Source organism: Pseudorasbora parva, chromosome 2, assembly GCF_024679245.1.
Source record: "Pseudorasbora parva isolate DD20220531a chromosome 2, ASM2467924v1, whole genome shotgun sequence".
Classification (NCBI taxonomy): Eukaryota; Metazoa; Chordata; class Actinopteri; order Cypriniformes; family Gobionidae; genus Pseudorasbora; species Pseudorasbora parva.
Window position 1 is genome coordinate 4,892,129 of NC_090173.1, and position 27,867 is coordinate 4,919,995.

Below are 27,867 nucleotides of genomic sequence, written 5' to 3' on the forward strand. Positions count from 1 at the left end.
GTTCAAAGTCTTCTCCAAGTCTTCTATTTTGTCTTGTGCCTGGGCCGTTTCTCAAAATTGCCATATTTACCATCCAAATTAAACGATATACAAAAATCATCCATTTAGCCTACCTAAATAAACGTTTTGATACTGTAATATATGTTTCTCACTCGGTTTGCAAGCGTAGGAACTGTGTTACTATGGTTACCAATGTATGTTACCAAGAACTACAACAACACTCTGGAACAAACACACACACACACACACTTCCGCGAATTTGAAGAGTTTTTGATTTTGAAATGTAAGACTTTTCAAGACCTCGCGGGAACCCTGTTTCATATTTTTCTTCAACAGGTATGCAAACAATGTTGTCATTTCTTACTTTTTTTTTGTCCTCAACAGCAGGTACAATGAAACACACAGGTAGTATCCACAGAAGTATTCAGCTCATCAACAAACAAAGCTCAAAATATCTAAATACTGTTGGACTTTTTATTCCCCAAGGTCCTCCCCAAGGTCAATGATCGGCCAGGAGTCGAGTTATCAATCAAAATATAAATTTACTAAAAGTAACAGTGAGTAAAAGGTTTCTGAGCTCAGGATTAAGAACAACAGATATGAGCATCAGGGCAGTCCTGAATGCCGCACAACTTTTTTATCCATGTTTATATTCTTGTTCTTCCATCTCCTCCCCACACCACGTTTCCTCCAATCCGGGTGTACCGCATAATCAGTCTCCAGTGTTTCTATGAACACAGGTTAACCACACACACACACAAAGAAAGTACAGCTTTGGTATTTTTCCATATCATAAGACATATCCTTCTACAGCTTTGTTTTATTTTAACCTCAGTTTCACTTGTAGCTATGTGGTTCTCAGAAATCCCCTACCAACGCTATCTCACCCTTGCTTGACCTAGTACCACATCTACTTCTCCTCACACCTTTAGCGCTTCTGCAAAATCATCTGCACATCTGCAAGTTAAATCATCATAAGCAAATATAATCAATACATAATGAACATTATACTCAATCATTAATACTTCATGGTGAAAAACACAATTAATACTGTATACTTAATATTGTAGACTGTGAATCATCATCTGCAACATGGTTAATACTTCAAATCATAATAAGCAACTTGCATGAAAATAATGAACATATCCTGAAATAAATGAAAATATCCTTCAATACCCATAAATGCACTGCTTAGTAATAATTTTCCCTCCTCCTCATCAATTCCAGGCCTTCATCATCATACTTATACATTGTATGCCACATTACCGAATTTAGCTATCTGCGGAACAATATCCCAATTAGCATTAGTCTAAAAACGAAATATAATACCGAAAACACGCAACATGACAACAGAAACAGAATATCTTCCCAAACACAAAGTTAAAAAAAAAAAAAAACCCGAAAGCATAAACACTCATTCAAAGTACCTGCAAAATTGAGATGTAAATAAGTATAATCATAAGTTCCCTCCTGCTCAGCACGAGCTGACCGATAACACAACAAGAGAGGCGGGACTTAAGGCAGAACAGCCAATCATCAGCTTGTCACACTCAAAGCCGGTGTCATGTTTGAGGGGGAGGGAGCAGAGAAGGGGAGGAGCGACTGCTGTAAGGCGCGTTTGTGCAAAACTGCGGGAAAAGTGTGGGTGTTGAACCCTCTCACCGTTTCCAGTAAACACGACGTTCAACCGGAAACCGCAGCGAAAGGTTGCGCACCGGTTTGAGCGTTGAACGTGCCCCTGTTGTTAGTTTCATTAACACCAAAGCAGCTGAAACTGATTAACAACCCGCTCTGCTATAGCCTACTACTGACCATATCAATATCCCGGGAGTTTAACTGACTTGAAGCTATTCTCTGATTAAAAAGTGTTCCTTTAATTTTTTTTGAGCAGTATAGGCCTATCAAGGTGAACAAAATCAATGTTAAGTGGTCTCTAAATTTTTTTCAGAGCTATACTATATCCGTCAGTGAACACACTACAGCCTAAAAACTGTTTAAATAAATATAAGTAAATAGTGGTAATAAAGATTATATAAAGTTAAACATTAGTTAAATAGCCTGTGTTTTTTATATTTCCCCACAGAGGTGCTCATAGAGATGTGGGACAGCGGGAAAGAGCATCGTTTTTATAATATATTAATGTTTTCTCCTCATGTTCCAAAACTGATAATATACAAGTAAAATGTGTGAAGAACGAAATGATCTTCCATAGGGTCAAGTGTTTGATTCTGCGCTGCGAGAGAAAGCGAAACTAAACATCTCCGGCTTGTATGCACTACACACAAACTAGAGACTGAAAAAAAGTGTTTTGTAAACCCCTGCTGTATCCGGATTCTGCCCAGATACGGATGAACATCCGCTACTTTCTGTTGGAGGTTTCATAAAAAATTAATACTCTGCGAAATTCACACATTTCTTAAAGGCTTTTTCATCATGATCAAGAGTGTCTCGGCGAAGATCTTCGCTCTGCTTTGTGTGTTTTTTCCTGTCGGGACTTTTCCTTCAATTCAAACAGGTAAATTATGAACCTATGATGAACCTTTTATGATTATCAGAGAACCGAAGTGAAAGCAAAGTTTAAACTGTCTGATCATGAACGGCTCTGCAACAAAACAAATGAAATTTGACTATAAACGAATGCTAGCGTTGTTTATAAATGACAAAAGTATGGCTATAGTTTCTTCAACTAAAATATCCTAAACCAGTGCTGGACTGGGGCTAATTCAACGTTATGGCAACGCCTCAGACCGACTGATATGAAAAATAAACAGATATTTTCCGACTTTTGAGCCGTTCTTTACTTATTGTCGTGTTATTATAATTCAAATTTGTTTTGTTTCATTGATCACAAATATTATCATTAATATTTGTGTGAAAGGGGCACTTGATTTATTTTGAGAAAAGGCAGGGGCTCGAGCACCCAAAACGCCCCCCTCTGCACGTTCCTGTTTCACTATAAAACTAAATTCAGAGTGAAAGTGCCGTTCATCACTGCATAGAGCAGCATTTAAACGCAGCTTAAGTTCGCCAGCGGCTGCGTTGTGCGGATATTCGCCTTTTGCAGATCCATGCACTCAAATAAAAAAATAAATAGGAAAAAAAGAACCTAATATGGAGGGGAGGTCTTATTAGCTTGTCACTGCATGATGGACCAGTCAGTGACAAAAATAATTAAATAAATAATAATAAATAACCTCGTATCGCGCCCAAAGTGCGGGAAAATGCCCGGTAGCCTATGCCAGATTACCAGTCCAGCCCTGACCGAAACTTCAGTCCATGATGTGTGATATTAGCCTAGCTGTAATTACATGTTAGACAGGATTGTTTCAGCAACCTTCAATTAATTTAACATACTTTATCCCAATACAATCAAAGTTAAATCAATGTTAAAGGCACAATTTGTAAGTGTTTTTTTTTTAATTATTTAAATTAAAATAGCCTATCCCAAAACCACTAGAACAAATATAATTTGTTGACTTGTGTATGCAGCATTACCCCAAATGTTTCCATGGACGTCTCTTATGCCTCAGCCCCTCTAAAAAAATGTGATTAACCTTTAAAACATCTGAAACTGGCGGGAGGCTTCAACTTTGTCCCGTCTTTTTTAGTCTGTGTGTGTTCTTCAATCCGCAGCGGTGCCGAGCAGAGCGCACGTCCGTGGCCTGTTCTTCGTACATGGCTAACTCAGTTATACTCACAAATACACCAAGCTTTATTCCAGGTTATATTCCTAAATACACTGTTCCACAATAAGCTTTTATGAGTAGCCGTTTCACCTGTTATAATATCCCTAAAATGTTTATTAGCACAACTGTGTTTCAGAATGTCAATGTCTCCTAAAAACATGCTGTCTTGAACATATACTGCCTCACGCTCTTACAAGCTGTATAACTTGTTGAGGTATGGCACCAAATACAGCAGCATACTCTTTTGGTGTAACTGGAAACCCAAATTTATCCAAAAATTCACTTTAAGATAATAAAATACAGTTTGGGGTTCTTTGGGTCAAAAATGACCCGAAGCACTTAAAAAATTTTTTTTTTAAATCGTAGCTTCATCGGAATGGTTCGAAGCTTGGTGACTTTATTGTAGTTGGTATATGAACACCCAGAAAAATTGGGGACAGGATTTGAAAAATCTAAGTTGTCGTAAAAAAAATTGTCACACTCGGGGTCTTCGGGTCAAAAATGACCCCCATAGGAAATGAATGGGAAATTGGCAAAAATATGAAAATACGAAAATATGAAAGTTTTTTTTTGTGCATACAATCTACAAATCAGCCAGGATGCAGAGAAAAAAAAAGTACTCAACATTGATGGGGTGAATCTCTAAAACATCAAGAGTCCAAAACAGACACAAAACACACACACACACACATACACACACATACACTTATACACACAAAAACACACGCATACACAAGTGAACACGTGTCATTCCAAAAGCTAATTTTGTGATATAAAAGCAATTATTCATCAATGTAAGACATAACGTGCACAGCAATGAAAGCATGAGACTGTAAGCCATCAAGGTTGCAAAATAGACACACACACACACACACACACACAGATAGGGAAATATGAGACTGGTGAAACTGTAACAGAGAAATGTGAAAATGTGAAATGAAATCAATGAATCAAATAAAGAAGAGACATTGGATTCAAAATGAAAAAAGTCACTCTCTTGTCTCTCTCTTGAACACACACACACACAGAGAGAGAGAGAGAGAGAGAGAGAGAGAGAGAGAGAGAGAGAGAGAGAGAGAGAGAGAGAGAGAGAGTGTGTGTGTGTGTGTGTGTGTGTGTAAGATCAATGAATAGAATCATTCCGTAGTAACCTCCAGGCCTATTGCAGCGCCTGTTTATGAAAACAAAAGCCAACCAAACAAACAAAAAACTTGACAAAAATAGTCTTTGAGAATCTGTTATTATATATTAAAATCAACAACCTAAAAAAATGGGCAAATATGTGCAAAAATCACTAGAATTCTACAGAGAGCAGTAAATCCAAAAAATGTGCTATTGCATGATAAAAATGCTCAATGTGTCCACCGGATGGCACCAATCTCATTAAAAAAATTGCTTTCATGAGGCCTTGACTCTAAAATGAAATACAGCTTTAAAATGTTATATATAACCCTAACAAAAAACAAATCATTGATTTAAAAAATCTTAATCCCCAGAGGGTAGGGAATTTCGGGTCAAAAATGACCCCCATATGAAATGAATGGGAAATTGGCCAAAATATGAAAATACAAAGTAACAGAAACTGCTGAGGCCGAGCAAATTTTAGCAGCGCACCTCGACATCAAGTAAGATAAATTTAAGCAGCTAAACTAAACATTCATTATTCTGTTCCTACCCAAACTTGTAGTTTGAGGAAAGGCTTAACAGTTTAGCGTACACTTTCAGAAAAGAACTCCAGAAAGCAGTTTTCATAACTTTAGTCACTTAAGTGAATTTACTGATGATCGTTCTTCTCAATTATTTTATGTAAAACTACAAACAAGAAGAAAAAAATAAAAATAAATATAAATTTGTATGAACATTAAGTACGCATACAGCTTAACATTACAGTATGATTTTGTACATAGTTCCTTTTTAAGTAATGTAGGCTACATGTCGATAAATTTGCATGCTAGTACACGTTGCCAATAACGCGAACCATATCAGAGATGTTAACCAAAACATAGCAATAATTTCGATCTACATTTTAGCACTTACAGACATATATTTCTAGGATCTAAACGATGGAATGAATCGCCGATTAGCACATTCTTCTTGACTGCGTTCACTGAGAGAAACTGAAAGTAAACAGTCAACTATAGTGTAGTATCTTAAAGGTCCAGTAGGAGGCGGAAAAACCACGAGACATAACTAACAGCACATCCATGTTTGACAGAAGCTGCTTTAAGTCAGAAATGTTAAAGACAAAAATATTCAGGCAAATGAACACCATTTTGAGTTGAAAATATGTGATTCATAATGTAGGCCTAATTAATGAACAAGAAATATTAATAAAGCCAGTTTCATCAGATTAGGCATATTGATAATGAATGTGTATATATTGTAAATTAATATCATTCCATTTGTAACCTTCATTAAATAGAAAAAAACGCCACTTTTTTCAGCCTGTATTGGGCATAAGATTAGTAATGAATGTGTTTATATTGTGAATTAATTTAATAAACGTAAAACTTTAATAAACAGTAAAATTAAAGTGTCTAAGAAAATGATTCATAAACATATACATATCAGTAGGCTATGTTAATATGTACACCATATGTTTACTTTCTTCACTGACGAAAATGGAAAAGCTTTATCAGTCAAAGCTCAGCGTTATGAAGAGACAGGGCAGGATACAAACAGAGAAAAAGAGAGATGTGGAGATAAGAGAGACAAATAATCTACTGCCCAGTGACATGGTTTTCAAGCTATTGTTATCTCATTTTTTGGCCTTCAGAACATCTTAAAATGCACATATGTAGATCATAGAAATCTACATTATTGAGTATGATTAATGCATGCACAGTATGACCATGCAATAAGGTATTAATATTAGCTTTATAAGTAATAATAAACGGCCAATATCCTATGGGTATGCATGTTAGTAAGCTACTAGGAACCTAAACTAAAGTGTATTTTTTTTTTCCATAGGCTATACCCTCACTGGGGACTAAGCCCCACTAAAATGAAACGCCCGTTTCAAAGAATGTTTAAATCCAATGAAATACACGATTTGTACCAGGACACGGACCTGTGTTGCCTATCAATGACATCACATGTCCAGTTATATTTAGTACTAACCATGGAAACGCCAAAAATGCTTTAATATGATGCGTTTTATTAGACAGTGAGCAACTATCCTTCATAGACAGAAACTTAGTTACATATAACCGTGGTTCCTTGAGAGTACTGTGTGGAAGACGCTAGGCTAGGGAAAAGCTCCTTTTCCTCGAGATACTAAAGCCTTTCCCTAAATCATAGTGCTACTGATGACTCTTGCACGCTATTGGCTGGCCACCGGAAACTGCAAGAACTAATGGCAGAGCGGCGTAATTGTGCAAACCAACTGGTGCAAAGCTAAGCTCCAAGTGCCATTCTCTGGCGTACTTCATTTATGGGTGTCAGGGTTTGTTGAATGGAAAGGGAGCGAGGACTTAATTGCAAAAGGAATGGGCTTTATTTAAGTGAGGGATAATGTCCACCCAGTCGGTTGTTATCGCAGAATAAACCCCGACAGAGTGACGCTCCGCTTCGCATCGGGGTCCTGATCACTCTGAAAGGGTTTATTCTGCGATAACAACCGGCTGGGTGGACATTATTCCGCTTATTACACGGCTACTAGACTCAAATAAATAATTATTAGACACAAAATATTGTCTTGAGATTAAATATTTTATTAGCTCTTACGCAAAGCTTCCGCGAAGAAAAACAGTTCCGTACTGCTTTAAGCCTTTATCTATTGCTGCTAAATGTTAAAATGAATGCTGAAAGGGTTAGTTCACCCAAAAATGAAACCAAGCCTATGATTTACTCACCCTCAAGTCATTATAGGTGTATATGACATTCTTCTGTCAGACAAATACAATCAGAGTTATATTTAAAAAGTCCAGGCTAACGTTAATCCCAGCAGTAGTTGTAGTTGTGTTTGAAGTCCATAAAAAAATGCAGCTGTCCGTCAAATAACGTGCTCCACACGACTCCGATGGGTTAATAGAGCCTTCTGATTCCAATCGATGCGTTTGTGTAAGAAAAATATCCATATTTAAAACTTAAATATAAGGAAACCTGCCTTGAAGTCTTCCATTGTAGCCATGGCTGTTTAAGTATTTAACAGCCACAAGATGGTGCCAGCGTTAAGCACAGAAGTAGTACCGGTCAAGATAACTTGTAGTACCCGAATGAGTGGTTGTTATCTGGAAAGAACATACCGCTGGAATGCGCGATTGACCAATCAGAATCAAGTATTTCACAGAGCCGTGTTATAATAAAAAATAAACCAAGACAAACAAAAACTACCCCAAGGGGGAAAAACACGTCTTGACGAGCAGGGAAACATGAGGTACATACGGCAACAATCCAGCACAGGATCGCAAACACAAGGAGATTAAGGCCCCGTCCACACGGAGACGCGTTTAGCTGTATACGTATACATTGTGTACCGTATCAGTGTTTCGTCCACACGGATTCGGCGTTTTGGAAGCATGACGATATTCTTGGAAACCGGGTCCCAAAGTGGATAAATCTGAAAACGACAATCTTCCGTCTCGTGTGTACAGCCAATCCGTATATTTTGCAAAGCGGTGATGTCGTCACACAACGTCAAGCACGGTGAAAGAGTTAAAGCTGCTGTCCGTAACTTTTTTTGTGTTCAAGATTTACAAAAATTATATAATGAGAATGTACAACATGAATCCATTTTCCAAACAGTGTTTTTGTCTTACCCTGATTTAGGGCTGCACGCTATTGGAAAAAAATTACATTGCAATATCCCCCCCCCCCCCCCCCCCCCCCCATGATATACATTGTGATATTGAGAGCCATCAATCCAGGCTAAAGTCAACAATTACCATTCCATGATATTAATAATTTCACTAATAAGCAAGCTTCATTACAAGTGACAAAAAGAGATGTTGGAAAGTATGTGCAAACATGAAACTAAACCTCCAGTAGGTGGCAGCAGGTGACCGTCTTAATGAGTGAGTCACTGAGTCGTTCATTCAAATGATTCATTCAAACACTGAATCATTCAGTAACGCACTTGTGTTGCTGTGAGTGAGACGCATTACGGGTCTGATGAATGATTTTCACTGCTGAAATAGAATGTAATAAGTTCGTGAATGTGAAGGACACGGGGGTCGGCTGGACGGTTGATGCTACTTTATTTAGTATCTCAATACTCAAAACACACTCAGTAGTGTGGTTTCTCTCAAACTCAAAAATACAAAGATCACTTCCGGGTCGGCACTTCCGGCTTCCGGTTTCTCAGTCTCTGTGTCTCTGGCATCAACCGTCCGACTCTCTCTCTCTCTGGTCTCCGGTTCCACTGGCGTTTTATCCCCTCTCCACGCCCATTACTGGAACAAGATACAGGTGTTATTAATCTGCGTCCAACCCACTCACTTACCGCTCGTCCCACGGCTCTCTCTCCCGCTGCAGACCTTGCTAAACCACGCCCCCCTTGCCACATACCCCCACCGCCCGACTCAGGCCGGGGAGCCGTCCGGCCTGCAGCCCCCCCTCCATTTCTGGAGAGGAAGTCGGCCACAGCCATCTGAGCACCCGGTCTGTGGACCACCTTGAACTTAAAAGGCTGAAGGGCTAGATACCAACGGGTGATCCGCGCGTTGGTATCCTTCATGCGGTGGAGCCATTGGAGAGGAGCGTGGTCCGAACAGAGGGTGAAGTCCCGCCCCAGAAGGTAGTAGCGGAGGGTGAGAACGGCCCACCTGATGGCCAGACACTCCTTTATGGTGCTGTACTTAGCTTCCCTCTTTGAGAGCTTACGGCTAATGTACAGCACCGGCCGCTCTCCCCCCTCCACCTCCTGGGCCAGGACTGCGCCCAGCCCTCTGTCCGACGCGTCAATCTGCAACAAGAAAGGGAGAGAAAAGTCAGGGGAGTGTAAAAGCGGCCCGCCGCATAGAGCAGCCTTAACTCGGGTGAAAGCCTGCTGGCACGGATCCGTCCACTGGACCGTATCTGGTAGCCCCTTTCTAGTAAGGTCAGTCAAAGGGCTGGTGAGGTCCGAATGATTTGGTATAAACCGTCTATAATATCCCGCCAGCCCCAAGAACTGTCTTACCTCCTTTTTGGTCTTGGGTCTCGGACAGGTTGCAATCGCGGCAGTCTTATCAATTTGGGGACTCACCTGTTCATGACCCAAGTGGAAGCCCAGATACCTTTCTTCCACCCGCCCAATCGCACACTTCTTCGGATTGGCCGTGAGCCCCGCTCCTCTCAGCGACCTCAGGACCGCCCTGACATGCTGCATATGCCGCTGCCAATCGTGACTGTAAATCACGATATCATCCAGGTAGGCAGCAGCATATGCGGCATGGGGACGTAAAATCCTATCCATGAGGAGCTGGAAGGTAGCGGGTGCCCCGAACAAACCGAAAGGAGAAGTGACAAATTGGTGCAATCCAAACGGCGTGGTGAAAGCTGTCTTTTCTTTGGACAATGGAGACAAGGGGATCTGCCAATAGCCCTTTGTTAAGTCGAATAAAATCGAGCCGTGCCCAGTCGATCAAGCAACTCGTCAACCCGCGGCATTGGATAATCGTCGAATTTCGACACTGCGTTCACCTTGCGATAGTCCACACAGAACCTGACCGAGCCGTCGGTTTTAGGAACCAAAACTATCGGGCTCGCCCAGTCACTGTTGGACTCCTCTATTACTCCCATGTTGAGCATTGCCCCTAATTCTTCCTGAAACACATTTTTCTTGTGTTCAGGCAATCGATATGGCCGGCTGCGAACTACCATGCCCGGCTCGGTCTCGATATGGTGCTGAATTAAGTCGGTACGTCCCGGTAGGGACGAGAACACGTCGGCAAACTCCGCCTGTAATTTTGATAAATCCGTGAGTTGGGACGGTGAGAGGTGATCTCCATCAGGGGCCAGCACGACCGATTGTGCTTTGATGCTCGCCTCTGGCCCGAGATCATCCTCCCCCCCGATCACCGTTGCCAACAACACGGATTCCACCTCATTCCATTTTTTAAGTAGGTTAAGGTGGTATATTTGACGCGCCCCGTTCCTATCGGATCGTTTCACTTCATAATCGAGATCCCCGACCTGTCGTGCGACCTCAAACGGCCCCTGCCACTTTGACATTAATTTCGAGCTCGACGTAGGGAGTAATACGAGCACTTTCTCTCCCGGTGTGAATTTGCGTAGTTTCGTACCCCTGTTATATGACCGGCTCTGGCGGTCCTGGGCTTGTAACAAATTCTCCCTGGATAGCCGCCCCAGTGTGTGGAGTTTTGTTCGCAAGTCCAGCACATATTGAATTTCGTTCTTCGCCAAAGAAGGTCCCTCCTCCCAAGTTTCTCGCAGGACGTCCAGCACCCCCCGTGGCTGGCGCCCGTAGAGAAGCTCGAAGGGGGAAAACCCCGTGGAGGCTTGTGGGACCTCCCGCACGGCAAATAAGAGGGGTTCTAACCACCGATCCCAATTTTTGGTGTCTTCCTGCACGAACTTACGGATCATGGTTTTAAGTGTGCGATTAAACCGTTCGACCAAGCCGTCCGTTTGTGGGTGATAGACGCTTGTTCGAATGGATTTAATGCCCAATAATCCGTACAGTTCACGTAACGTACGTGACAAACGCCGTGCCTTGATCAGTGAGGATTTCTTTCGGAACCCCCACCCGGGAGATTAGTCAAAACAGTGCGTCCGCAACACTCTTCGCGGAGATGTTGCGGGGAGCCACTGCTTCCGGATATCGTGTTGCGTAGTCCACGATGACTAACGCAAAACGATGCCCGCGTGCGGACCGCTCTAATGGCCCGATGAGGTCCATCGCAATTCTCTCGAAGGGGACCTGCATTAATGGAAGGGGGCGCAAAGGCGCTTTTGGGGCAGCCAGTGGATTCACCAACTGACATTCTGGACAAGACGCACACCACCTGTGCATGTTGTCATGAATGCCTGGCCAAAAAAATCGGGTCATAAGGCGATTCAGCGTGGCCGCCTGTCCCAGGTGACCCGCCATTGGATTAGAGTGAGCCGCCTGGAAAAGCATTACCCGGCGGCTCTTTGGAACTAACAACTGGGTTGTATCTACCTTTGTCTGAGTGTCTTGGGTCACTCGATACAACCGGTCCTTTATTATGGCAAAATAAGGATAAGTGACAGGCAAGGAAGGTTGGAGAGACTGGCCGTCGATAGAGCGGACCTGCTGGAAGGCGTTTCTGAGGGTCTCATCCTGGGACTGCTCCAGAGGGAAGTCATCGCGGTCTGAGAGAATCAGTCTCTCGATCCCGCTCGTTTCCTCTGAAGCCGTCCCCAAGGGTCCCGTCTCAGTCTCCCCAAGCTGCACTCGCGCCGCCCCCCCTCCTAGCCTTTTTCTCCCAAGCGGCATCCGCACATAACGACCCCAATTAAGCCGAAAAGGCGGGCCAATTCGTCCCCAGAATTAGCGGATGCCGGAGGTGAGGACTAACCGCCACCTCTACATTATGCTTTTCTCCCCGAAACTGTATCGTGATTGGGACAAGCGGATATTCCACCACATCCCCGTGCACACACCGCACCTTAAAGGGGGGGGTGAAACACTCAGTTTCAGTCAGTGTCATGTCAATCTTGAGTACCTATAGAGTAGCATTGCATCCTGCATATCTCCGAAAAGTCTTTATTTTTTTATAATTATATAAGAAAGATGCGCTGTTCCGAGTCTTTCCGAAAAAAGCCGAGCGGGTGGGGGCGTGTCGTGTGAGCGGAGCTAAATAATGACGTGTGCCCGCTGCTGCTTTTGTGTTGAGTCGAGTGCGTCGTAAACCTGTGTCATCCCTAACAGCGGGAAAAAAACTTTATTCAAAATAAAAATATGGCTTTTAATCAGATACAGCCATACATCTATGATCCGGAATCAGACCCAGAGGCTGCAGTTGAACAGGAGCAGCAGCAAAAACGACTAGAGCAGGACGTCTCTATGTGGTACAAGTTATACACTAACTATATAATATGCTTAGCGGCTTGTGTTATTTACAAATTTATACTTGAATTATATCGTCGTATTTTTGTCTTTGAAGGTGTACATGTGGGAAGTGCAGTTGTGCACGTGTGTTTACGCGTGGTTTGTGTAGACAATTGTAACGTTAGTAAGCGGACTGGTTTTGCACCGCAGGCTAGTGTTTACATAGATAGACACGGAATAGTAGCGCATTTGAATGAAGAAGCGTGCTTATTTAGTTCAACATATTTCCCCCCTCTTTGTGTATTGTTGTTTGGAGTGCTTTTACAATACACAAACATAAAGTTACACATATAGTGGCCAGCTAAACAAATGTACACGCACTACACATCGCATGCTCCATTGATCAATTAACTATACGTGATCATGTTTGGGCTACTTGATGAGCATAGGCAAAAACACAGACATTTGAAGCACTCTTACTCACAGCCTGCGGTTCTAACTTTAGGACCTTTATCGTTGGGACTGCTCCATCCTTCAGCATTAGGCGATTGGAAAAGCCGGCGTCAAGCTGGGCCTTGTTTATGAAACAGTCGGCACCGAAATGCAGCGAACAGATATAAACATTCGCGCAACTCAGTTGCTGATCCGGAAAAGCAAATTACATCCACTGTTGCCTTAACGTGGGGGTTTTGGGGAATCTGTGCAGGACTGTCTTGGTCTGGCAACCAAAAACGCACTTTTTTGGTGACATTGTTATGTGCACATCACCTGTCCAGCATCCTACAAGCCAGCGCTTTAATGGGGGTAGCCTGTTACTTTCGCTCTCTCCCTCTCCCTCTCTCTCTCTCACGCGCTTCCGGTAGAATTGTCCGTAAGGCCCATACAAGGAAATTCCGCCCCCATTAACGTCAAAGGGGACGCATGATCTCAAAAAACTTGCCGAAACTTATGACTAACCGGAAGTAGTATTTTTGACAAAGAAATACTCCCATCAAACGTCCACCTTAACTTTTGAAACTTTGTCTATGTTTAGTATCGGATTCCAAGTCTTTAACAGTGTAAAAAGATCAGTATGCATGAAACAGCATTTCACCCCCCCTTTAACCAAGCGGCTTGTATCCAATGCCCCAGGCTGCATCAGGCTTTGATGGATTGAGGTTTGGTTACATCCTGAATCCACCAAGGCCTGATATGTACCCCCTTGATACTCACAGGAATTTGGTAATCTCCTGCTTTATCGGGGGTGTTCCGCTGGACGTCCGGGACCCGGATCATTGTCCCGATGTCCATCATAGGACATCGGTCCACAAAATGATCCGGGTCGCCGCAACGCCAGCAGGCCAGCCCAGCGGCGGGGAGTGGGTTGGAGAATGAGCGTGGAGAGGGGGTGGAACCGGAACCATTATCCCCACCCGCCCCCAGCAGCCCCGCCCCCCTGGGCGGGGCCCTCGAACTCCCGAACTGCCCAGGGCCCATCCCACCCCACCCCGGCCTCTGGGGGGAATGCGAGGAGGAGCCCGGAGGGCGGGACCTAGGGAGAGGGACAGGGCGAGAGGGAGAGACAGAGGGGGGAGAGAGAGAGGGAGAGGTTAATAGGGGCTCGCCGACCCCCGGGCACGCCACCAGGTGGTCCTCCGCCAGGTTGATGGCCGTCTCCAGCGACGTGGGCCGGTGGCCCTGGACCCACTCGGCGGTCTTCTTCGGGAGCCGAACAACAAACTGCTCCAGTACCACCAGATCGACAATGTGGTCCACGTCGCTTCCGCCGGCCAAGAGCCATTTGCGGCACGAGTCCCGGAGCTGTTGGGCCATCGCGAAGGGTCGGCCGGCCTCGCCCCATTCCAAGGAGCGGAAACGTTGGCGATGCTGCTCAGGGGTCCGGCCGACCCGCTGAATGATGGCCCTCTTGAGGTCTTCGTACTTCAGGAGGTTCGCCACCAGTAGTTGTTGGGCGGCCGCCTGGGCTTCTCCGGAAAGCAGTGGTATCAGGCGCACTGGCCACTGTGCCCGGGGCCACCCGCAGGCCTCCGCGGCTTTCTGGAAAAGGTCTATGAAGGCCTCGGGATCATCCTGTGGCCCCATCTTGTGAAGGGGCACGTGAACCGGTGCGCCGGCCAGCCCTGCGGCCTCGGTGCGAACCTCCCGGTCAATCCAGCTCTGGAACCTCTCGCGGTCCTCTTGCTGGCCTTGGACTATGGCCGCGATGCGGCGCTCTTGGTCTGCCCGAAGGTCCAGCATAGCCTGATGTTGATCCTGGTGGAGGGCCGCGAGGGATGAAATGATGTCCGCAAACGGCGTGGCGGAGGGCGTCTGCATGGCGGCGGCGCTGTCCTACTTCCTTCCCGGGTTTTCGGCACCAGTGTAATAAGTTCGTGAATGTGAGGAAGGAAGAGGACACGGGGGTCGGCTGGACGGTTGATGCTACTTTATTTAGTATCTCAATACTCAAAACACACTCAGTAGTGTGGTTTCTCTCAAACTCAAAAATACAACGATCACTTCCGGGTCGGCACTTCCGGCTTCCGGTTTCTCAGTCTCTGTGTCTCTGGCATCAACCGTCCCACTCTCTCTCTCTCTGGTCTCCGGTTCCACTGGCGTTTTATCCCCTCTCCACGCCCATTACTGGAACAAGATACAGGTGTTATTAATCTGCGTCCAACCCACTCACTTACCGCTCGTCCCGCGGCTCTCTCTCCCGCTGCAGACCTCGCTAAACCACGCCCCCCTTGCCACATTGAACAAAAACAGTCAATATTGCATCTAAAATGTAAGTGACTTTAAGTGAATGTGAATTAGTTGTTTATGGATCTGTCATATGAAATCAGTGTCATTTTCAGTTGTGATGGTATTCGTGGAAAACGCTCAAGTGTTGTAATTTCTCCTTGAGAGACTGCACGAGCGTCAACAGCACCACCTTGTTTTTGTCAGTTCATTATATATTATCACCTATCGATCGCCACTTGCACTAAATTAATCCACAATCATTCTTGCTTTTTGGCTTGTCCGTCAGGGCAAGTAAAATTCTCTTTCACTTTTCCCAGACCAGTGTTATTGTCGAGCCGCTTTGTATTCGTCGTAAAGAGCTTTGTGGTGCCATTTTAACTGATCAGACAAATTGGTGGTGTTTTCTTGTTTTGTGGCCACAACTTTCTGACACTCCATGCAAAGTACCTCTTTTAGGTCAACATCCTCCTTTTTGTAGCTAAAGTAGTCCCAAAAAGATGATTTCTGGTACGAAACCTTTTTTCTTTTTGCGACGGATCCTCTTCTTTGCCCATTTTTAGCAGTGGATGTTTGGCCGTGAGGGGTGAGCAGCGGCACAGCGAACCAATCACTGTGCAGGCATGAGGAACGTGCATGTCACTCCGGCAACAAACTCTGTGTGTTTACTGTGAGCTACCGTTCTCTTAATACACCATGGGCTACGACCCTTCACACCGCATGTTCCGGCGATGTGACTATCGCTCACGCGCACATCGCGATGTTAAAACAGAATATCGTTCAGCCCAACCCTGAATCATTATGGTACGTTTATAATAAGTGTTTATATTGGGACTATTTCAGATCAGACTGGTAGGTACCGCTGCGAAGGAGCACAGTCCCTGCGTGATTCGCCATAGACATAAACAGAGAGAAGTAGCTCCGGCTGCAATGTTCTTCCGCAAGACACATGCAGTTCTGTTTATTAACCACGAGAGCTCAAAACGTTACGGACTGCAGCTTTAAGGGATACAACTACGGGCACGCCCATATCAATATTGCGTCAGTTAATTACCGTATCTGCATTACTGTAAGGTATGTTTAGGGTCGGGGTAGGTGTAGGCGTTAATAAAACACATCTGTTAAGTAGCAAAGGTATGCTTTACCCCTTCTATCCATAACTCTTATTCTCCGTTTTTAGTGTATTTCTGTGGGAGAATTACAGCGCCACACTCTGGCCTGGCATACATACTATATCGTTTTGAGTCGTTTTCATAGCTCTCGGGTGGACGCAGATATTTCTTGAAACGGGACAAAAAAAAAAGATCGGATACGAAAAGCTCTGGCTTCGTGTGGACGGGGCCTAAATGGGGAGCAAACAAACGAAGGTAACGAGAGAAGACAAGTGGGGCAAATGAACCAATAATCAGGAAACAAGAAGGGCAGGGTTAGACAATTGACATGAGAGCACATGGGACAAAGAAACACATTAACATGTGCTCACACTAAACCTGACATGAACATGCAGCTAATGAAAAGTCAAACTGCATGTTTACACAAAACATGAAAACAGGAACGCATGCAGCTAATGAAAAACACCAGCTGCATGCCACACAACACATAAGGAGCATGAATGTCCAAATCCCAACACAAAACCAAAACCCAGCTAGACTGAAGTGCTGGGTGTTGCTAACCCACTGGAATGATGGTTGAATACTCGTTCAACTGATGTTTCCATGAGCATTTTATTCGTGACACTCACGTAGACACCATGAGAGCTACAGCAAAAAAACTAAACAAACACTGTATGACTCCCACACAATAACCAACATCACAATAAAACAATACAATTACTTACTAAAAGACATTACAACTTGTTTACCTTATAACCCTCGAGTGGGATGCACAAAAAACACAGTAGAGAGAGAGAAAAACCCATCATGAATTGTATGCTGCGTCCTTCACGAGAGCGTTACGTTACAGTTCTGTCTTTCTTTTAGCTGCGCTAAGAGTTTTGGCACGATTCTCTCACGGAGTGAGTTCTGCAAGCGCGAGGAGGAAGGCGGGACCACCTTCTTCTGTAGCCAATCAAATGAGCTGCTGCTGACTCTTGATTTACTCTTATCTGATTGGTTCAATAAACACCCCGGACGCCAGAACACATCTTTATCTTTAAAATTGTACTTTTTATGCACAAAAAATAACGCTTTTAACGACACATTGAAAACACGACGCATAAGTCTTTAAGCAAGTCAGTTTCAAGTCTTTAACCGTGTGAAAAGCTCAGAATTAAAAAGCAATAGAATTGATTTATTCTATATGTCTTTCTGTAACAAAAAATGTTTTGAGAGTATTGTTTTGATGTTTTTACTTCTTTAACTTATTACTTCTTTAAAATGTACCACGTTTAGAACATTAACACTTCAGTGAACGGTTATTTCATGCATGTTTTATTCCTCTTCATTGCAGAGAAACACTCGCTGTATTACATTTACACGGCCTTGTCTAAACCTGTGGATCTGCCGGGCATCTATGAATTCACTGCTATGGGTCTGCTAGACGACAGACAGATCGACTATTACAACAGCAAGGACAAGATAAAGATTCCCAAACAGACCTGGATGAAAGAGAAAATGCAGGAGAATTACTGGGAAAAAGGCACTTATTCGAGAAGGAGCAAAGAACAGTGGTTTAATGTGAACGTCAATATTCTGATGAACCGCATGAGACAGAATGAGTCAGGTGAGGAACATTTATACAGTTTATCCTGCATATATATTGTCATTTTATTAGTGTTATCATCTCACCACAAACATTTCAATCTGTGTCCGTGTCAGATCTTCATGTTCTTCAGTGGAGAGTCGGATGTGAAGTTGAGCAGCAGGGAGATAAAGTGACGTTTCTCAAAGGCGTTGATGAGTACAGTTATGATGGAGAGAACTTCTTGTCTTTTGATGATAAAGAGTCTCTATGGGTCGCTCCAGTTCCCGCAGCTCGACCAACCAAGATAAAATGGGACAATGTGCCGATACTAAACTATTACACCAAAGGCTATCTGGAGAAAGAGTGTGTGGACTGGCTCAACAAATTCAGAGAATATGGAGACGAGGAGCTCAAAAACGGCTGTGAGTAAATGTGTGTGTATTTGTAGATGATCTGCAGCTGTTATAGAGATAGAAACTGATTGATGAACTGATTCCTGTGTTTTCAGCTCCTCCAGATGTTCATGTGTTTTCAAGGAAATCCAGTGATGAATCCAAGCTGAAACTCACCTGTCTGGCCACTGGCTTCTACCCCAAAGACGTGAGGATGACCATTAGGAAATATCGCTCATCTCTGCCTGAAGAGGAGATTAAATTCTCAGGAATCAGACCAAACCATGATGGATCCTTCCAGATGAGGAAGAGTGTGGAGATCAAGGAGGATGAAAAAGCAGAATATGATTGTTTTGTGTCCCACAGAACCCTCAGAGAACCAATTGTACAGTCAAGTAAAGTCAAATTGGGTAATTAAAGCAGTTACACAGAAACACAAACATAACTATTGGAATAAAAAAAAGTAAACTTTTTTGTTTATGTTATGCTTAATTAATCAATGCTATTTTTTCATCTTTTTGGATTTGATTAGATGGACAATACTGGGACTGGGATGCATTTATGATTGGAGTTGTGCTTCTGCTGTCTTTAGTGGTTTACATATTAGTGAAGAAAAATATTATTGGTGAGTAGTGATGATCCACACATTCTTGTTTTTGACTTTGTGTTTTGTAAAGGAATAATAATTCAGTTTTGTTTTCTAAAGGTAAAATAGATTTAACTGACACTGAAAAGTCAAAATTATGAAATGCCCATGAGAAGGATGCGACTCAGAAATGACAGATTGAGTGCAAATTGTGCTACAATTTGTGGACACGATGTTCACTTGCTGCCTAATATATCCCACCCACTAACAGGTGCTGAAGAGATCATCTGTGTTATTCACGTCACTTGTCGGTGGTCATAATGTTTTTGGCAGATAGTTTTTCACTGAAAAAACAGTTTGATCAACGAAAGCCACACTAGAACTTGAACACGTTGGCTACGTTTACATGCTCCCTCATAATGTTATTATAATAGGATTTTGGAAATATTGTGATTAAACTTTACCTCATGTAAACACAATATTTAGATCAAACTAATGCGATTACGCTCATAATCATGGTCACTAAAGTGGCATTAAACTAGGTGACATAGGCTGATTTTAATCACAATAAACAGGCACCTTAACACATAACCATTCTGACTAGGGCTGTGTGATATTGAAGAAAAATGCGATATGCGATACCTTGTTAAATAATGCGATATTCAATATGCGATACGATATTGCAATTAGCGTGTAACATCTATTTAAATAAAAAATAAAAAACTGAGAATGATACCATTTATTTAACTTTCTTTCAAAGAAAAGAAAGCATCGCTACAACTTCTGAAAGTGACCAGCAGCTTTTTAGCAAAAAATAATAATAATAATAATATAATTTTAACATCAATGTAAACAAAAAAAAAAATGTAATTGCAAATGTAATGCAGACATGAAACTGAACTGAAGGGATCACACGCTTTCAGAGAGGCAACTTGTGCACGTTTCGATGTGTGTGTCAGACAGCGCGAGACTGCAAGTTGTTGTTTTCTCAAGTTATTGCGTTTAATAACTCTTTTTAACATCAAGCAAGTCACATAAATAAGTTTTGTGCCCAGTCTATTCTCTGCTATATGCAGATCTAAAATGTACACCTTTTCACAATGTTAAAGTAGCCTATTAAAATCATTCAGATATTGCGTGCCGTTGCGATATGCATATTGCAATGTATACATTTGCAATATTGCGCTAATTTCGATATATTGCACAGCCCTAGTTCTGACCAAAGTGAGCATGTACACGGATGTCGTGTGTTGTTCACATAACTTCATGAATAAACTCTGTGACGTTATGCTCCGTATCTTCATCAGACAGCGCAGAAAACATAACGGCATCAGGAAAACCCTGATCCAGTAAGCTACGTCCAGAAAAATGTATGATAAATTTGATGCGAGTAGATTAAAAATGCATACTGTATGCCTTTCTGAGTGTGGTATAACCATACTTATTAGCAGTGTTGGCCAGTAGTGTCGCTACAAGTAGTGACGCTACTAGCTTATCTATATTTTTCAGTGGCGTGGTGGTAGCGTCGCTGTTTTCTCAATCAAATAGCTTTTCAGTAGCGAAGCTCTTTTGTTGATCAAGTAGTGCGGTAGCATCCACACAAGCTAACGTTACATTTCCCCAAACATTTCTGAAGATCAAGTTCAAATTGGAAACACAAGTGATAAGAATGCGGATATACTTCACTTTCTACGTTCCTTTCTGCCTCGCGCAGACACACACAGATGTGCGCGCGAGCCTTTGGCAGTAAGCGCGTAAAGACGGGATAGGCTCTAGTTGACGTTTTTTTCCCGAGCGCTCAATTTGCTGTTGCACGCACATCGTCCGCGCGGTGACAAAAGAGAAACTGCAAAGTTTTAAAATCTATTGTGTCTCTTTAATAAACACATCTTGTTAAAAGTAGCGGTGTCCAGCCTGCATGGTCACCTCTTGATATGTCACAAAACTTGTTTGTGTGGGAGATATATCACACACACACACACACACACACACACACACACACACACACACACACACACACACACACACACACACACACACACACACTTTGTTACATGTTTGCTACATGTTTGTTTGTTTTTTATTTTTTTGCCATGTTACTGTTTGGGTCAGGTCTTTTAATTATTTTGCTACTGAACTGTACTAGTTGAGTTGTAAATTAACTTACAGTTTGTCCTGCAAAAGTGCCCCCAAGTCTAAATTGAGCATAAATGTAAACACACAGGTGCATATGCATTTCATACAGATGAACGTAGACACACACACTCTCAACACCTGGTTTTGTTAATAATATGGATCACATGTTTTTGTTGCCAAATTGATTTTGGACAGTTTTTGAATAACTGAAAAAGTATGCATGTCTATATGCTTGACTTTTATTGATCACTGAGATAGCATTAATATGAATGTAGTTGGTTTAATATAAAATTAATTAAATAAAAGTAGCTTAGATGTAGTAAACTACTTTTGTCAAGTTGCTGTAGATTAGCGTGCTACATTTCCCAGGGGGGTTAGCTTCAGTGTAGTGAAGCTTAATTTAATGTAGAGTAACTGGTAGCTTAGCTCACTACATTTTCCAAGTAGCTTGCCCAACACTGCTTATTAGTGAATCAGAATAATGAAAATTGCATGTAAATTGGTTTGAAGAGTTCTTCTCATGTCATGTAAACATCATATGGAGATTAAGACCTTACTCTGATTAGTAATAGTTGCATTATTGGTGCACATCTAAACCCAGTCATTGTGTAAGTCAATGATTCAATGACCCGTTCATAACTACAGCCACTTGCTTTTAGAGCTGTGCGATATTAACTAAAAAAAGCTTCTCACGATTTCTTTGACCAATATTACGATTTTGATTTTAATCCGAATTTTGAACACTCCCAGTTCATAAATGCCTTCACTGAATTTGAAACTCGAAACACTGCCCCAGCATCATTTTAATTTCTCTTTGTAGTGACAAAATAATTTAGCTCAGTTAGAGAACAGACACTACAATTAAAACCTGGACATGTCTGCTCAATACAGCATGAGCCGAATGAGTCGCAGCACAGATCAGCAGGAGTCATATCTCATTTATCACTAGTGCAAGGAGCTGAATGACAAGATGACAAGATTTAAGGGGGCAAATATTGTCCCTTACTGGTAAAGGTGTGACTGCAGTCTAATACCCCTTTCCACCAGAATGAACCAGTTCAAGTTCAGAGCCAGTGCTAGTGCCAGTTCTGAGTTGGGTTCAACTGAAGAACCGGTTTGCCTTTGTAACCCCTACTGTTCGGACCAGGACTCTGCCGGCATGGGAGTCGGACGCTCTAACAAGGAGGCTAAAGGCTGCAACCTCTAGCGTCAGTCGCTAGAGCGTCTCGAGGTCAGAGGAGTGGGGTTTACTCACACAGCAACTACTACTAGCTGGCCCCTGTTACAATCACCCTCCTAAACCTCACTCCCACCCGGGTCACGGCACCAATTTAACCCCTACTGTTCGGACCGGGACTCGAACCCGGGTCTGTCGGCATGGGAGTCGGACGCTCTAACAAGGAGGCTAAAGGATGCAACCTCTAGCGTCAGTCGCTAGAGCATCTCTTGAGGTCAGAGGAGTGAGGTTTACTCGCACAGCAACTACTACTAGCTGGCCTCTGTTACACCTTTCCACGAGCTAGAGAGCCAGCACAGAACCAGGTCTTACAACTCTGTACTCATCTCATCTTTCTCAGCGGGAAACACAACAGGCTTGTTCGAGATGCATCAGCGCTGCACAGACCGATTTGCAGGTGATATTAAAAAACTGCATGTGCGATTCAAAAGCATAAGGAGTCGCATGTAGTGTTGTAGTCAAGACCACCTAAACCGAGACCAAGACAAGACCAAGACTTTGCAGGGCCGAGACCAAGACAAGACCAAGACTTTGAAGGGCCGAGACCGAGTCAAGACCAAGACCAAGACAGGCCGAGACCGAGTCAAGACCGAGACCAATGCATGTCCTCACACTTATGATAAAATGTGGAATATGCATAATGATTGGCACTTCTCTCGTATGTGTGGGTGTGTAAGTGTACCATGAGAGAAGTTTTGATCAAATAATCAAAAGGCATTGCAGCTTTGTGGGAATTAATCTTTTTCTTCTATAAGCAAATAACACTTAACTTTTCGTCAATGGGAGGCACTGAAGACGACGTGTCCATATTGTTTACAGTCTATGGTGGACACAAACACCAAACTGACACTAACAGAGTTTTGTGTTTTGTTTTGTGAAAAGCGCTCGTGCCCATTTTAAAACTCAAAGTTCCCTAAGAATGCTAATCTGGATGAGGTATTAATCTCAGACACAGTCCATTATGTCTTAAATGAATGTGAATAACAGGAGGTGGAATATGTATCATACAGATATGCATTAGTATGCTGCTTAAGCAAATTATTTTACATATGTACATATTCTTCATTTACAAATTGAAAATGTTATTGTGCAGCTTTATTGTGCAACAACAAGGAAAAGAAACCCGACTTGCATTTTTTGATTAACTACAGTTTGATTTAACAAATATCTCACAATGCAACGAAACAATCATTTTTTATTATCTTATGTTTATATGTCATATTATGTATGATCTCTTATCTTGATGTTTCTTTTGTTCCAACAGGTTGAATTGTTTTGGTATATAATCATATCAATATTAGAAATAGCATTAACAGTTAACAAATAGCCACATTTTCTGCCATATACAATTTAATAAAATGATCAGCTAGCTAACAAACAACTTTGTTCTGTTTTCACCTCACTCCAGTCTAAACTAAATGATTTTAGACTATTTATTTTACTACACATTCAACATACATAAACTGAAATACTGTGGATAGTTAAAACTAATAAATCTTACTCTCCACTCTTGCTAAATTGGGTAAGCACACTTGTGTTCTCATTTCTGAGGTGTTCTGAGTAAATGATTAAACTGATTCGTTCAGTTCATTGTTGAACAGATCAGTTCTTATTACCGTCGTTAAAATGATTCGGTTCAAATGAGTCATTTGGTCGTGAATCGGACATTAGCAGACCCGTTGTGTGTGAATCACGGCTGTCAGAACATCGCGGAAGGTTTGTCACACAGAAAACACTTCATAACTGGATAGAAACTGTTTCCTGTTTATTTAATGTATGATTTATGTCAGCTGTTGAGCTGGTCAAACGTTTTTTGAGCGCAATTCACACCGAGCGGTACTTCAAAACAGTTGTCCGAACGCGCAACGTTCAACATGGATTCGGTTTTCTGAACTTTTGATTTAGCTTAATATGTGAAGTATCAGAGAGAGCTTATGTGCTTATTTTGAAGACAGAGAGAGTGCGCGCAGGGTGGAGTTCTCTGCTCTTTATATGCCTTCAGCTGTGGTCTTGACCGGTCTTGAGACAAAATCCCGAGTCATCTTCGCCCGAGACCGAGACGAGACCGAGTAAAAATGCGGTCGATACCGAGACGAGACCAAGACCTTTAAAAAGTGGTCTCGAGACCGGTCTCGAGACCAAGACCGATCTCGAGTACTACAACACTAGTCGCATGGTCTTACTGTACTTTAATGGCTTACAGCGATCGATCTGAAGAGTGCCGTTGATTCTCGAACAAGTCTTCAATCAGCAATGGCAAATGTTGCGTTACTACTGATGCTCATGGCTTTACGATCCTACATCGGCAACAAAACCCAGCAAATCCAACGCATCCAATGATGGAGATTACAATCGAGCAGCTGTTAGCTCGATTAGCTGCTATTTCAAAAATGGAGGATCTCAAGTTTGTGTTCATCTTGTTGGTCACAGTAACCCCATCCACAGCCCCTGACACAAGCGGTTCTTACTTCTAGACCAGCGATGATTGGTGCTTCTTAAGAACCACTTTTCCTTGCTCGGAGCTGGTGCTTTGACTGTGGAAAGACTTGAATCTCTGGAAAATTTGAATCTCTGGCTCTTGGTGAAAAATGGGTATATGTGGAAGAGAGGGGGTGTGAAGAAGGATGATTAATGCCTCAGGGTGTACTCCACTTTGAGAAGTTTGAGAACCACTGCTCTACTAGACCTGTAATTCCTATATCTTATGCACAGAATTAAGGACTCAATGACACTAACTCATGCCTCTTTGTTAGATTATAACTCCACCAACTCTAGCTAAATCAAACTACTAAATGCTTTCTCAGGGAATTGTTTTGTTTTTTAGCAGACAAATATTAAGGACACTTATAACCACAGCACTGTAAATGAACATTTCACTGTTTCAGGTCTACCTTTTAGAACATCAGGCAGCAGTGCGACTGGCTCTCTGGATCAAGAGAACAAAATGGTAACTGTCTCTCATTTTGAATCTCATAACAAACAGCAAGAACGTGCATAGCTTCATCAGTATTCAATTTAGTTTGACATGCTTTTCTGCTTTGTTTATGTAAATGCATGTGTGTTAATTTTTTTGTGCATTCTTATTTGATAGAAGATCTCAAAAACCCACCAAATATGGACCAGAAAGAAAGTTTGATGATTACAAATTATGAACTGATGAGGTAACTATATTTTATACACAGCAAAACGTTTATTTGCCTCCATACTCAATATTGTTAAAGTAACTCAGTAGCAGTGTTAAAGTTGAGATAATTCAGTGATTAATTAATGATGAGTGAGCATTAAAGGTGACACCTGATGTAAACAAGCAGAATCAGTGAAGGAAAGAGTCGCCATTATGGTGATCAGTGTGCTTTTAGTTTGCTTTAGTTGGGCTCTTGACCATTGGTTACATTAGTTTAAATATTTTATACCACAAGTCGGTTGAATGCTTGATTCTGATTCTGAAGCATGTGTTATTGAATTAAATAGTGTGATATCACATACAGTATTGTTCAAAATAATAGCAGTACAATGTGACTAACCAGAATAATCAAGGTTTTTCGTATATTTTTTTTACGTGGCAAACAAGTTACCAGTAGGTTCAGTAGATTCTCAGAAAACAAATGAGAACCAGCATTCATGATATGCACGCTCTTAAGGCTGTGCAATTGGGCAATTAGTTGAAAGGGGTGTGTTCAAAAAAATAGCAGTGTGGCATTCAATCACAGGTCATCAATTTTGTGAAGAAACAGGTGTGAATCAGGTGGCCCCTATTTAAGGATGAAGCCAACACTTGTTGAACATGCATTTGAAAGCTGAGGAAAATTGGTCGTTCAAGACATTGTTCAGAAGAACAGCGTACTTTGATTAAAAAGTTGATTAGAGAGGGGAAAACCTATAAAGAGGTGCAAAAAATGATAGGCTGTTCAGCTAAAATGATCTCCAATGCCTTAAAATGGAGAGCAAAACCAGAGAGACGTGGAAGAAAACGGAAGACAACCATTAAAATGGATAGAAGAATAACCAGAATGGCAAAGGCTCAGCCAATGATCACCTCCAGGATGATCAAAGACAGTCTGGAGTTACCTGTAAGTACTGTGACAGTTAGAAGACGTCTGTGTGAAGCTAATCTATTTTCAAGAATCCCCCGCAAAGTCCCTCTGTTAAAAAAAAAGGCATGTGCAGAAGAGGTTACAATTTGCCAAAGAACACATCAACTGACCTAAAGAGAAATGGAGGAACATTTTGTGGACTGATGAGAGTAAAATTGTTCTTTTTGGGTCCAAGGGCCACAGGCAGTTTGTGAGACTACCCCCAAACTCTGAATTCAAGCCACAGTACACAGTGAAGACAGTGAAGCATGGAGGTGCAAGCATCATGATATGGGCATGTTTCTCCTACTATGGTGTTGGGCCTATTTATCGCATACCAGGGATCATGGATCAGTTTGCATATGTTAAAATACTTGAAGAGGTCATGTTGCCCTATGCTGAAGAGGACATGCCCTTGAAACGGTTGTTTCAACAAGACAATGACCCAAAACACACTAGTAAACGGGCAAAGTCTTGGTTCCAAACCAACAAAATTAATGTTATGGAGTGGCCAGCCCAATCTCCAGACCTTAATCCAATTGAGAACTTGTGGGGTGATATCAAAAATGCTGTTTCTGAAGCAAAACCAAGAAATGTGAATGAATTGTGGAATGTTGTTAAAGAATCATGGAGTGGAATAACAGCTGAGAGGTGCCACAAGTTGGTTGACTCCATGCCACACAGATGTCAAGCAGTTTTAAAAAACTGTGGTCATACAACTAAATATTAGTTTAGTGATTCACAGGATTGCTAAATCCCAGAAAAAAAAAATGTTTGTACAAAATAGTTTTGAGTTTGTACAGTCAAAGGTAGACACTGCTATTTTTTTGAACACACCCCTTTCAACTAATTGCCCAATTGCACAGCCTAAGAGCGTGCATATCATGAATGCTGGGTCTTGTTTGTTTTCTGACAATCTACTGAACCTACTGGTAACTTGTTTGCCACGTAGCAATAAAAAATATACTAAAAACCTTGATTATTCCGGTTAGTCACATTGTACTGCTATTATTTTGAACAAGACTGTATATCAAGTGCACAGAAATGTATTGTCATATGGGAAAGGCCAAGTTTTACATGCATTACTCACCTGGGGAATAATGTCAGTGGTCTTGTGTTACGTGATTTCATTGAGAACATGATTTAAAGAAAGTCACTGTTTATGTCTGTTTTTCAGGAGTCCCAGACTAGTATTAAAGCAACAGTTCAAGCCCTGAGAGTGGAGATATTTGTCAATATCGACACTATCAGTATTTGGGTCCAAGATGGCAGCTTTGACAAATGGTTGTGTTAATCAATGAACTATGAACTATTAAATTATCATTATTCCGAGTCTAGACTCCTACTTTATGAAACAGTTGATCAATTATAATGTGTTAAGTTTACTCCTGTTTT

At 42.1% G+C, this 27,867-nt stretch overlaps 1 protein-coding gene across 2 annotated transcripts; it reads left to right on the plus strand.

The window, feature by feature from the left end:
• Positions 1-2,355: 2,355 nt before the first annotated feature.
• Positions 2,356-27,758, plus strand: LOC137090661 (H-2 class I histocompatibility antigen, Q10 alpha chain-like). Of its 2 annotated transcripts, none has more exons than XM_067454613.1 (8): positions 2,356-2,515; positions 17,815-18,087; positions 18,183-18,470; positions 18,557-18,850; positions 18,973-19,065; positions 25,285-25,346; positions 25,491-25,560; positions 27,650-27,758. In XM_067454613.1, exons 1-7 carry the CDS (start codon positions 2,434-2,436, stop codon positions 25,533-25,535), a joined length of 1,137 nt encoding a protein of 378 aa, XP_067310714.1. In that variant the 5' UTR covers positions 2,356-2,433; the 3' UTR covers positions 25,536-25,560; positions 27,650-27,758. The 2 variants fall into 2 exon arrangements, with proteins under 2 accessions (XP_067310714.1, XP_067310721.1); XM_067454620.1 differs by having other exon boundaries at positions 25,494-25,560.
• The last annotated feature ends 109 nt before the right edge of the window (positions 27,759-27,867 follow it).

Bases quoted from the DNA above. Each gene is read 5' to 3' on its own strand.
- LOC137090661 (XM_067454613.1), top strand. From the start codon at position 2,434: ATGATCAAGAGTGTCTCGGCGAAGATCTTCGCTCTGCTTTGTGTGTTT. The intron at 2,516-17,814 runs GTAAATTATGAA...TCTTCATTGCAG, and splicing joins TTTTCCTTCAATTCAAACAG to AGAAACACTCGCTGTATTAC. The intron at 18,471-18,556 runs GTGAGTAAATGT...CTGTGTTTTCAG, and splicing joins CGAGGAGCTCAAAAACGGCT to CTCCTCCAGATGTTCATGTG.